The following is a 12,491-nucleotide window of genomic DNA, read 5'->3' on the forward strand; positions in this document are numbered from 1 at the left end:
AGGATCAATTTACCAAAGAGTTTCTTGATTCCTCAGACAATGGTCGCCTTTTTAGGTTTCCAGATAGATTCAGTGTCCATGACTCTGTCTCTAACAGACAAGAGACGTTTGAAATTGGTTGCAGCCTGTCGGCACCTTCAGTCTCAGTCATTCCCTTCAGTGGCTATGTGCATGGAAGTTTTAGGCCTCATGACTGCAGCATCGGACGCGATTCCTTTTGCTCATTTTCACATGAGACCTCTCCAGCTTTGTATGCCGAATCAATGGTGCAGGGATTATACAAAGATATCACAGTTACTATCCTTAAATCCCAGTGTTCGACACTCTGACGTGGTGTTTAAATCACCAGCGTTTAGTTCAAGGGGCTTCCTTTGTAGTGATCACAGTCCAGGTTGGCCGAACAGACGCAAGTCTTTCAGGTTGGGGAGCTGTTTGGGGATCTCTGACAGCACAATGGGTTTGGAAATCTCAAGAGGCGAGATTACCAATCAATATTTTAGAACTCCGTGCAAATTTTCAGAGCTCTTAAGTTTTGGCCTCTGTTGAAGAGAGAACCGTTCATTTGCTTTCAGACAGACAATATCACAACTGTGGCATATGTCAATCATCAGGGTGGGACTCACAGTCCTCAAGCTATGAAAGAATTATCTCGGATACTTGCTTGGGCGAAATCCAGCTCCTATCTAATCTCTGCGGTGCATATCTAAGGTGTAGACAATTGGGAGGCGGATTATCTCAGCCGTCAGACTTTACATCCAGGGGAGTGGTCTCTCCATCCAGATGTGTTTTCTCAGATTGTTCAGATGTGGGGTCTTCCAGAGATAGATCTCATGGCCTCTCATCTAAACAAAAAACTTCCCAGATACCTGTCCAGGTACAGGGATGTTCAGGCGGAAGCAGTGGATGCGCTGACACTTCCTTGGTGTTATCATCCTACTTACATTTTCCCGCCTCTAGTTCTTCCAAGAGTGATTTCCAAAATCATCATGGAACAATCGTTTGTGTTGCTGGTGGCTCCAGCATGGCCTCACAGTTTTTGGTATGCAGATCTTGTTCGAATGTCCAGTTGCCAACCTTGGCCACTTCCGTTAAGGCCGGACCTACTGTCTCAAGGTCCGTTTTTCCATCAGGATCTCAAATCATTAAATTTGAAGGTATGGAAATTGAACGCTTAGTACTAAGTCATAGAGGTTTCTCTGACTCAGTGATTAATACTATGTTACAAGCTCGTAAATCTGTCTCTAGAAAGATTTATTATCGAGTTTGGAAGACCTACATTTCATGGTGTTCTTCTCATAAATTCTCTTAGCATTCTTTTAGAATCCCTAGAATTTTACAGTTTCTTCAGGGTGGTTTGGATAAGGGTTTGTCTGCAAGTTCCTTGAAGGGTCAAATCTCTGCTCTGTTTTATTTCACAGAAAGATTGCTAAACTTCCTGATATTCGCTGTTTTGTACAGGCTTTAGTTCGTATTAAGCCCGTCATTAAATCAATTTCTCCTCCTTGGAGTCTTAATTTGGTTTTGAAGGCGTTGCAGGTTCCTCCATTTGAGCCTATGCTTTCTTTGGACATTAAACTAATTTCTTGGAAAGTGTTGTTCCTTTTGGCCATCTCTTCTGCTAGAAGAGTTTCTGAGCTATCTGCTCTTTCTTGTGAATCTCCTTTTCTGATTTTTCATCAGGAAAAGGCGGTTTTGAGGACTTCACTTAAATTTTTACCTAAAGTTGTGAATTCTAACATTAGTAGAGAAATTGTTGTCCCTTCCTTGTGTCCTAATCCTAAGAATTCTTTGGAAAGATCCTTACATTCTTTGGATGTGGTGAGAGCTTTGAAATATTATGTTGAAGCTACTAAAGATTTCAGGAAGACTTCTAGTCTATTTGTTATATTTTCTGGCCCTAGGAAAGGTCAGAAGGCTTCTGCTATTTCCTTGGCTTCTTGGTTAAAGCGTTTGAACCATCAAGCTTATTTGGAGTCGGGTCAGGCCCCGCCTCAGAGAATTACAACTCATTCTACTAAATCAGTCTCCACTTCATGGGCTTTTAAGAATGAAGCTTCAATATGGCTGTTGTTTATTTTTATCCCTCCCTCTCTAGTGACTCTTGCGTGGAGTTCCACATCTTGGGTATTGATATCCCATATGTCACTAGCTCATGGACTCTTGCTAATATGAAAGAAATGAATTTATCAGGTAAGTTCTTACATAAATTATGTTTTCTTTCATATTGGCAAGAGTCCATGAGGCCCACCCTTTTTTATGGTGGTTATGATTTTTTTGTATAAAGCACAATTATTTCCAAATTCCTTTGTTGATGCTTTTTACTCCTTTCTTTATCACCCCACTACTTGTCTATTCGTTAAACTGAATTGTGGTTGTGGTGAGGGGTGTATTTATAGGCATTTTGAGGTTTGGGAAACTTTGCCCCTCCTGGTAGGATTGTATATCCCATACGTCACTAGCTCATGGACTCTTGCCAATATGAAAGAAATTAATTTATCAGGTAAATTCTTACATAAATTATGTTTTCTTTATTTAAAATGGTAGAATGGCTGAATAGAAAAACAAGAGGCAGATAATGTTGCAAACCCCTCTCTACATCTCAGCTTATCCTAGCTGAGGTATCTGTCAGCCCATCTGCTCAATACATGACTCGGCTGAAGCGCTGTCCTTTTAGCGCACACACTGTCATAAAATCTCAGTAACCGTTAACACTAAGAGAGAGATGCTAGCTGACTAAACTTCCCTGATCCTTCCGATAACCGGAAGCCTAGAAAAGGGTGCGCCATAAAATTGGCGCCATACAAACCCCGCCCCTCGTGGGCGTTTCAAAGTCGTCTCCCGGTTGTTACTATTATTTAGATAAATTGAGCCATCGGGAGAAAACAAACTAGGCAGTCTCTTAGCTTATCACCGTCTTAGGCAGCTGCTTCTGTATTAACAAAATAGTGAAGCTTTATCACCCTGAGCTTGCACCCGGCATTACTGAGCTTGCTCCCGGCATAACAGTATACACACAAACTCCGCCCCCAAGGGCGTATCAATAGTCCTTTCCCGATTGCCATTGTTATGGGAGAATAACTGACTGAACTGACCCAGCTTAGGAAGTTGCTTAGTCCGCTGAAATAAACTAACAGTGAAGCACTGTACCTCAACTGTTAAATAAAAATAGTGGATCCCCCACACACTGAGCTCGCACTCTGCATCACAGCTCATATACAAACTCCCAGTCGGCTACAGTGAGAACCACCAGGAGAGGAGAGTCACCATTAGCCTCAGTGCCTGCATCCATACTTCCCTAGTAACTCCTAGAACGCTGGGAGATTCTATCCATGAAACCCCTATAAGGAGTCTTATAACTATGAGGTCTGTACATAGAAATCCAAGTGCCCCAACTTATTCTGAGATTTATTTATCCCCAGAAAAAAAGTTAGCACTTACCTCATCTACTGCCCGGCAGCAAGGCAGCGTCCAGGTGTAAGAGGTCCTCTCCCTCCTATTGACCTGTGGAAAAAAAGGCATGCTGAGTAATCCTTTTCCTCAGACTAAGGCATACAGGGCAGCAAAACACATGGGAGGCGCAGTGAGAATTATGTCCCACAAGTTCCCATTGCTCTAAAACCACAAAGGCTCTACTAAAGAGACTGATATGGACTACGGCTACACCCTAGCACAAAGTAGCACACTCTGGCACTACTTTAAAATAATAAACTCTTGATTGAAGAATATAATCTAACACCTCACTTTACCTCTTCCTATCACTAACGTAGGCAAAGAGAATGACTGGAGTGGGAGGAGCTATTTAACAGCTCTGCTGTGGTGCTCTTTGCCACCTCCTCCTGACCAGGAGGTGAATATCCAATTAGTAATTAAGATGATTTGTAATTAAGAAAATGTTGTTATTTCTGAATTTGTTTTGTGTGAAATCCTTCTCTTCTACCATTTCTATGATCTTACTCTATTCTTGGAGAGCCCTGATCTTCCCAATCTTGATTGAAATCTGTGTTTGAATCCCTAAACTCTTTGAATCTGTAATCCGTTCCATTTTCATGTTCCCACTGATTATTTCTGTAATTATTTATATTTCTCTGTGGGTAATCTCTCCAGTTATCTTGTGAGTGTGTATATTTCCCCAAGATATCTGGAATTTGAGCCATTATTTCCATACTTATTCTTTTCCAATTCCCAAGTTTATCATACTGTGAATTTCCTTTATAAATGAAAACAAAAATTTCAAGTTTCTTTAACTCTGCTGTAACCTTTTCTATGTTTTGTTCTCTAAATGTAATAATAATTTTCATTAAACGCACTGAGCAATCTACCAGAGTGGAATCCCACTCTGTAAGCAGCGCTATATCTGTGCTATTAAAAATAGGCACTTTTGAAAGGGTGAGATCTTTTGGTATGATCCCTGCTTTTAAATAGGTTTCCAGACCCACAATGTCACACCAGTTTAAAATTAATATCTTACTTAGCTTTTCTATTCGTTTAAATAGTTCTCTTGGGTTGGTGTTGTTTTCTATATCATTATCCTCTCTATCATTACGTAAATTGATTGATAGGGAGCGTTTTTTCGATTTGTGATATCAAAATAAGCACCAAACCCTTGTGTTTCCATCCTTGTAGCTGCTGTAATACGCAACATATATGTATATATGGGCTCTGAAAATAGAGTCCACAACTAAAAGTATCAGTGCTAAATAAGTAACATGAAAATAAACTCACCAAATTCAGTGTTTCTAGTTACAATAATATATATATATATTTATTTTTTATTACTGGGCACTAGATTTTATCCTTCACATAAAGAAAATGAGTGAACTCCCCTTACCGAAAGAAACAAATTGCCTTTAAAGAAATCGCTGAGGGTCCTCATTATACTGATAAGGGCATCTTATAGAATCTCGCCAGACCAGAGAGCTTTAGAGAATCGTCCCCCAGGGTTAGATGTTGTATAGCTGCATTAGGTGCAATGCTTTGTATTTAATACATTTTGTGTTTAGGTTGCACAAACGATTATCACGGAAAGAAAGGAGAAATTGAATGAAGAACCAAACACAATGACGCAAGAGAAGAATTGTCCAAATGAGGAAGAGTCTGAAGGGCAGACATGTAACGTAGATACCCAAAGTACTGAAAGTCCTAAAGCTTCTCAGCCTCGCAGTAGTGAGCAGAACACACCAGAGGTGACAGACGTAAGTTCATCACCTGCCACCTGATGGGTAACCTGAGTCTGTAGGCGGTTAGGGGAACAAGTGTATTTTTTATGTTCAAGCACTTTAAGAACCATTCTATAAATATTATTTTTGTATATGGATATGATGTATATTTTAATAAATGTTATGGAATAAAATGGGAAAATATTCTTTATATATAAATGTACTACATTGTGTGTGTGGCTAAGTAAATCTGATTCCCTTTTATAACCACCACTGTTAACGCTGGGACAAGCGTTCTCTCCGCCTTATAAAAAGGTATATATTATTTACTTAGTGTAAACAGTGTGTAACACACAGAATGAAGCAGAAGAGATTTAGTTTGTACACTAAGGTTTTTATTCCTTGATAGTCATCACACAGGTGATATGAAAAAACCTGACCAATGCAACCAATAAGCAGTGTAACAAAACAAGGTGTCATTATTTATAAAATACATAAAACATTAAATGACTCTTTTAGACATCTGAAAAACCATGAGCTGACACATTAGCTCTGTACCTGTTTTTTTTCCTCCCAACATTTTTTGTACAATTCTAACATTATTACTAAAAAAATAGCCCTTTTGTTCTCGGCACAATAATAAGTTTGTAGTAACAAAAAGTAGCGTTTAAAAAATAAAATAAAAAAATATTTACAAAACTATGAAAATTGTAGTGCTTAAGCCATTTCCCTTGTAAAGGCAGTCATTATATTTTATATATACAGTTACTTACGCAAGAGCTGCCCATAGCATAATCCAGTTTATCAGGTGCCCTCTCCCTGGCCCTGGGCATTTCAGAGTAATGATTTATCACTCTCCACTAGGCTCCTGGGTAACCAGCAGAAAAATTGCCCGTTTTAGCATAAAATGTATATTTATTCCAGTAGCTTAATGCCAAGTCTGACAGCACAGAAAAGATTAGTTTAACCCCTGGCAGCCAGTGAGGGCTGGAATGTTTTTGATATCCTTTTAGATTGCCAAGGTGGTTAAATGTTCATTGCAGTGAGCATCAGACGTACAGAGTTAAGATTACAGTACTATGAAATACCTGAATAAAATAACACATTAAAAAGGCATAGTAACCCTCTGGCTGGCAACAAAGGGTTCAGTTGGCTTTCCCTAACTGGAGTTGGGTCTCTTAAGGTGCGAGGAGAGAGTGACTCTCTGCTCGTCCATGCGCTTGGCCTGAGAGCGCAAAATAAGGCTGAAGAAGTCTTCATCTGGGACTGTGGGCCCTTTCTTTGGGGGTGGCGGAGGGGCACAACGTTGATCATCTAGTCGAGAGCCCTGGAAAATTATGTACAAATTAACACATTAGTGCAGCTCTGTCAGTATTTGTGTGTGTTTACATAAAAGCCCAGTCAGTGAGGAGGATTTTACTCAAGTAACAGATCTCCATGAGTACAAAGAAAAACGTTTTAGGTATTTCTTTGTTTTGTTTTTTAGTTATTTACAGAGATTTTCTTTCAGCTAGGTGACAGCACACAAAGCAAAATCTCATAGAAAAGACATTTTAAAATGTCTCTTGAACAAATCTGTTTCATTTTCTCTTGGTCTAACATAGAAATGTAGTAATAAAAAAGATGCAATGCTCATACTAACGTCTTACATTCAGAATAAACAGCTTTGCAGACTGGGAAAGGCTAGGGGGCGGTTTGATTTTTTTTTCTTGAGAGCCAGTCAACAAGCAATGTGCTGCTGCTTTGCAGCACAACTGCATATTTGACTGCTCACTTCAAACAACACTTTGCTCTGGATGCACTGTGTTAAGGAAACCATTCACAGTGCAGCCAGAGCACAGCTCTGTTTGAAGAGAACTGTCTAATGTGGAGCAGCACTGCAAAGTTCAAGCGCTAACAGTTCCTGCATGTGTCCTGTTCTTTCTGAAGACATGCTGCATATTCTGTGATGACATCTCAGATCACAGCATGTTCTGCCTTGGGGCTATTGAGCTACCTAGATTTGCGCCTGCAAGAGATCAGCCGCCTTGCTTAGTATTTACTTTTCATTCATTCCCTTTTGGCACATTATTACCTCGCCGTGAGGGAAAACAGGTAACCGAGAATGTAGGAGCTCTGGTGTCAGTGCCTGCTACAGAATCCTTTTATGCCACAAGGCAAACTGGACCTCTTCCTTTATATTTGCAAGAAATAATACAATTGTAATTTTGAGCAATAGCTACAGATTCTGCTACATTCTCTAATAGGCCCAAACTTGCGGTAGAAGGGCAACACTAAGGCTTTTCAAGCATCTGGGGACATTTTTGCTTCATGTGCTGTCTGGCAGAATGTGAGTTTTATTTATTTAAAATCACAGTGGCTTCTTGGCAGCTGTTCTGTTGTGTTTTGTCTAAATAATCTAAATCAAATTCATGTTACTCAATAAGAGAAATATATCATCTGTACAGTTTTCCCATTGCTATGCAGACAATAGCAAACCCCATTGTATTCTGCAGCAAATATAAAGTCAAAACAACAGCTCCTTCCACGTGTTGTTTATGTACTTATTATTGCCCCATATTAATCTACCCCTTCTGGCACTCACCTGGTATTTCACCAGCATATCAAAGAAGTCTTCATCTGGCTCCCTGTTCTCACTGGCCATCAGGTGGCCTAGCACAGAGTGGCTATTCTGCTGGTTGATCCTCAGCCCAGGTAGGTTGCTAAAGCTGGCCCTCTGGTCATCCAGCCGGCGACTCTGTGAGCTGGCAATCAGGTCCAGGAATTCATCAGTATGCGGTGAGACTGCAGATGCTGACAGAGCTAAGTACACAAGGGGAGCTGTCAGTACACAGAGTGAGAAAGTACAAGCTTATTCCTGCCTCTGGCATTAGATGTTATACATAAGCAATCGTTAGATGTTATACATAAGCAATCGTTAGATGTTATACATTAGGTTCTTGGACAGAATGCAGAAGCACATTTGTCGGTAAGACATATGTCCGAGAGACTATATATTCGGAGTTGACGTAAATTAGGGCGAGGGCAGATAAGCTCCAGAGAGTTCTGTTCTAATCATCAGTTTCTCGGGCGGCACAACCGCCTCTGGGAACCTAACCACGAGTCCCACCCCCCACAACATGCTTTTAATGGTTCGCGGACAGAATGCGTGGGTAGAATCGGACACATTTGGCTGTGGCCGGACTGTTATCCGACAGACATTTGTCTGTCAGATTATTATCCGTCGCACAAATGTCAGTCAGACAAACGTCCGGCCACGTACACATTAGCAACCATTAGATGTTATACATTAGCAATCATGACAGGAAAATAATTTACAAACTAGCCAAACTGGTCCTGTTCAAGCTGTATGTGCCTTTAAAAAGTGTTAACAGACTAAGAGAAAACTCCTCATTCCTCTGGTGGTTGGCAGAGAAGACCAAGAGCCTACCAACTAGAGAGAGACTAATCTGACAAACAGCTTTACCATAAATAACACAAAAGAAAGCAGTCTGGTAATTAATCTCCTATGTAAATGGTTGTTGTGCCAAAGCAATGCTGGGTTATGCCCCATACGCACAAAATACCAGGGAGCTGGAAGCAATATTGCCTGGCTTCATTTGTATAGATACTTCTTCCAACTTCCTTTACAACTCTAGCTGGTTCAGTGAAAGCTTAATGTGAGCTTCAATACCCTGAGATTTCAAGCAAAATCTATGGATGACATCACACACATGCTTGAAAATTGGAAAACGATCTTCCTTGGCATGTCCGCCAGTGACATCAGAGGCTGGTGAGGCAGTGGCTAGGATATGCCTTCATTCTTTAGATATCCTTTGTTGAAGAAATAGCAATGCACATGGGTGAGCCAATTGCATGAGGTATCTATGTGCAGCCACTAATCAGCAGCTACTGAGCATATAAAGATATGATTTTCAACAAAAGATATCAAAAGAGAGAGACAGAGGGGAGCGAGCGAGAGAGAGACAGAGGGGAGCGAGCGAGAGAGAGACAGAGGGGAGCGAGCGAGAGAGAGACAGAGGGGAGCGAGCGAGAGAGAGGCAGAGGGGAGCGAGCGAGAGAGAGGCAGAGGGGAGCGAGCGAGAGAGAGGCAGAGGGGAGCGAGCGAGAGAGAGGCAGAGGGGAGCGAGCGAGAGAGAGGCAGAGGGGAGCGAGCGAGAGAGAGGCAGAGGGGAGCGAGAGAGAGAGGCGAGCGAGAGAGAGGGGAGCGCGAGAGAGAGAGGGGAGCAAGAGAGAGAGAGGGGAGCAAGAGAGAGAGAGGGGAGCAAGAGAGAGAGAGGGGAGCGAGAGAGAGAGAGAGGGGAGCGAGAGAGAGAGAGGGGAGCGAGACACATAAGTGGGGAGAGAGACGCATAAGTGGGGAGAGAGGGAACACTGAAATGGGGGAGGCAAAACTGAATGTTTAAGTAGTTTATTTTAAGTGACTATCAAATGCTAATAGTCTTCAATCTATTTTAAATATCTGAAACAGAACAGCACATATGAGTGGGAGCATTAATAAATTATTATTTGTTTTCTACATCAGGGTTGTCCAACATACACCTAAGGAATCCTTGGTTTAAATGAAATACTAAAGCTACAGGAGCCATGGAGAATATTTGCTATGACTCATTCTAAACTGCTTGGTTTCATTTTACATTACCATGCTGTTGGTCTAGCTTACTCTTGTCAAATAACAACTCATCCAAACAGCATAATATTAAGATAATGTGAGAAAACACAGTTGCAGAGCTACAGAGAGTTCCATAAGTCAGTAAGAGAGTGATGAGACTATAAACTAGTGTGGAGTACAGAGGCAAGCTGCTAAGGTATTGGGTGTAAAGTTTGAGTAAACAAAATACAAAAACAATCCTTAAACTGCTGTAAAAGAGTAAAAAAAAAACACTAAACCACATTCATTAAATTATCATTTTCACTAACAGAATCCCTTTCAGCAAAATCTAAGGTTGCAGAACTTACTTTAATAAAATGTGGCTAAAACACTGCACTATCTGCATCTCTTCCTGCTCTGTAAGGAAGTGACAGTGGAACATTCCAATGCACTGGGAGGGGAAGTACAGAACTCTCTTTCACTGGAAAAGCTGGCAGCTGCACAGGGCAGCAACAAAATAAATTAAAGTAGTTTTTTTCCGTTTTTGTTTTGTTTTATATGATTTAACATCCAGCCCCAACCCTAAATTCCCATGACTGATGCCTCTTACTGGATTGGGTCAGCCGAAAGAGGCCTGCCTCAAATAAGCACTTATGGGCCATGCAATGATCTTAACCACTTTCATCCAGTAGGTGGCACAGGATGTTGTGTAATGGAGGGCAGCAGCCGGCAGACCTGCTTGTGCCTCTCCATTGCACAACATGTAGCTGTGGAAAAAAAATTGCAATTTTTTTTTTTTTAAAGCCAATAAAAAAATATATATTTTTGCCCATATGAGAGGTGAAGCCCTGCCTCACCTGCCTCTAGTGACTGCACATCACTATTGTCCGCAGTCTTTAATGACTACCTTGCAACTGCAAATCAGCTGTATATCATTCTAATGTGATGGATCTCTGTCCGACTAACCTAACAGACTTAAATGCCACCGATACACTAAGAGCGTAAAAGCAGAATCCAAGGCCACAAGGCACGTGCCATTGTTGTACACCACAGAGACATACAAGGGTAGATAGCCTGACAAGAAAAAGCAATCTATCATTTCGTTTTTGGCCAATACTTTTACATACACTGGGTAAGAGCTCCACCTCTCGCAGGAACCACTTTTTTTGTTTCTTCTTGTGCTCCTACAGGAGGGTGCACATAATATCAAGCTTATTACTATATATATATATATATATATATATATATATATATATATATATATATATATATAAAAATGTAATATTTATCCTTGAAGTTCCAACATGACCATATATGTTCTTTTAGTTCCATTTTCAAGAAGGTTTCCCTCATTAGCTTGGAAAGTACATCACCGAATAACTAAAGGGACTCACGAATAGTTTAAAAAGAGACTCAAACTTCACTCTCTGGTTATTGTTTGGATTACTACTCTCCTGCCCAATGGCTACTTATGTGTAAAGAACATGCATCGCTTATATGTGTAGTTGGTCCATATACATTGTCTTGTATGGTGATGTAATATCATATCTGTACATCGTTGTTTGTTAAGTGTTTTTTTTTTCTTCTTGTCATCGTCACTAATAACCTCAATAAAAATAAATTTATATATATATTTATTTAAGTATGTGCTGGCTACCATTTCTCACTTGTACATGTTATTGAAAACCACGGTTTGAATATTCACTGGAATGTATGCGCACAGAGAGGAAAATCACTGTCTACCTAAAAATTAATGTTCCACATCTAAGTTACTTTAAACGTACCCACAACACGCCTCACAAACCACTGAGCTTGTGTTACACCCATCAGTCTTATTGCTTCAGAATAACATTCAGCTCCCCCAGGATCCTCCTGTGTTCAGTTTTGTCCCCTGTGCTCTTATCTCACGATACCCCCCCTTATTCTTGTACCCATTATATCATCCATATGTTAGTGACCTTGTGCTTCCCTAGACTAAGAATTTGGGCTGCTTTATGCACATTTTAACTTCTAGATAGTATTTGGGGGCTTTTCAGTTCATTAAGTTAAAAAGAAACATTTCCTAGAGTTTCTCCTTAACACATGGTTTTTGCCTGCCAGCGTTCAGCTTTTTAGCCTGATTTAGAAGTTAAGATATATGGGGCTTATTTTTAAAAGGGAGATTATAGTTCTTTATTATTTCCCAGCAATAGGGGAAAAAAAAAAAAAAGATGTTGCTAACAAAAAGTACCTGTAATTGTCAGAATGTAAGGAAGTGTGGTTAAACAATGATACTCTCACATGACAGGAATGCCAACCAATAGAAATGCTGATAACCTTATGCTGTGCTATAATCACAGTGGTACTTTTATTCCCTCCTCGCTACATTTAACACTTGCCTGGATGGAAGAAAGTTATAGGTTATAGCTACAGACAGGAGAGCTGTTACTTTCCTACAGTTTGTATATAACAATTTATCGGAGCCTGTACCTGTTTGCTTTGTATTTGTAACTGTGGTCAGCAGTAGCATCTGAAGCATAGAACTGTGTAAAGTAAATAACCACAGAAATAAAGAATCTAAATTAAAGGGACATTGTACTGTCAAATCTTCCCTTTAAAATTGTTTCTATTGATACCTTTACCTGCTAGAATTATTAAATTCTTTGCAAACCTCATTTATCTTTATTCTGTCATTTCATGTAGATGCTTTAACGCTAACACCATAACCTATACTGAAATATAAATGCGACAGTACTCACTATAGA

The 12,491-nt window shown here is 40.2% G+C and overlaps 2 protein-coding genes across 4 annotated transcripts in view; one reads left to right on the top strand and one right to left on the bottom strand.

The window, feature by feature from the left end:
• Nucleotides 1-5,350, top strand: part of CLCC1 (chloride channel CLIC like 1) — a 39,363-nt gene extending 34,013 nt beyond the window's left edge. Inside the window, exon 10 of the mRNA XM_053693820.1 lies at nucleotides 5,001-5,350. Coding sequence (XP_053549795.1) covers nucleotides 5,001-5,216 — 216 coding nt within the window. The 3' untranslated portion in view covers nucleotides 5,217-5,350. The remainder of the gene's footprint in view (nucleotides 1-5,000) is intronic.
• A 179-nt stretch (nucleotides 5,351-5,529) lies between these two features.
• Nucleotides 5,530-12,491, bottom strand: part of GPSM2 (G protein signaling modulator 2) — a 123,148-nt gene continuing 116,186 nt past the window's right edge. For 2 of the 3 annotated variants that reach the window (XM_053693817.1, XM_053693819.1), the window contains 2 exons: nucleotides 7,741-7,976; nucleotides 5,530-6,483 (listed from right to left, as the gene is read on the bottom strand). In XM_053693817.1, the coding sequence (XP_053549792.1) occupies nucleotides 6,316-6,483; nucleotides 7,741-7,976 (404 nt within the window). In that variant the 3' untranslated portion in view covers nucleotides 5,530-6,315. The remainder of the gene's footprint in view (nucleotides 6,484-7,740; nucleotides 7,977-12,491) is intronic. The other variant, XM_053693818.1, reaches the window with a different exon arrangement.

Source organism: Bombina bombina, chromosome 10 (assembly GCF_027579735.1).
Source record: "Bombina bombina isolate aBomBom1 chromosome 10, aBomBom1.pri, whole genome shotgun sequence".
In the NCBI taxonomy this organism is placed as follows: domain Eukaryota; kingdom Metazoa; phylum Chordata; class Amphibia; order Anura; family Bombinatoridae; genus Bombina; species Bombina bombina.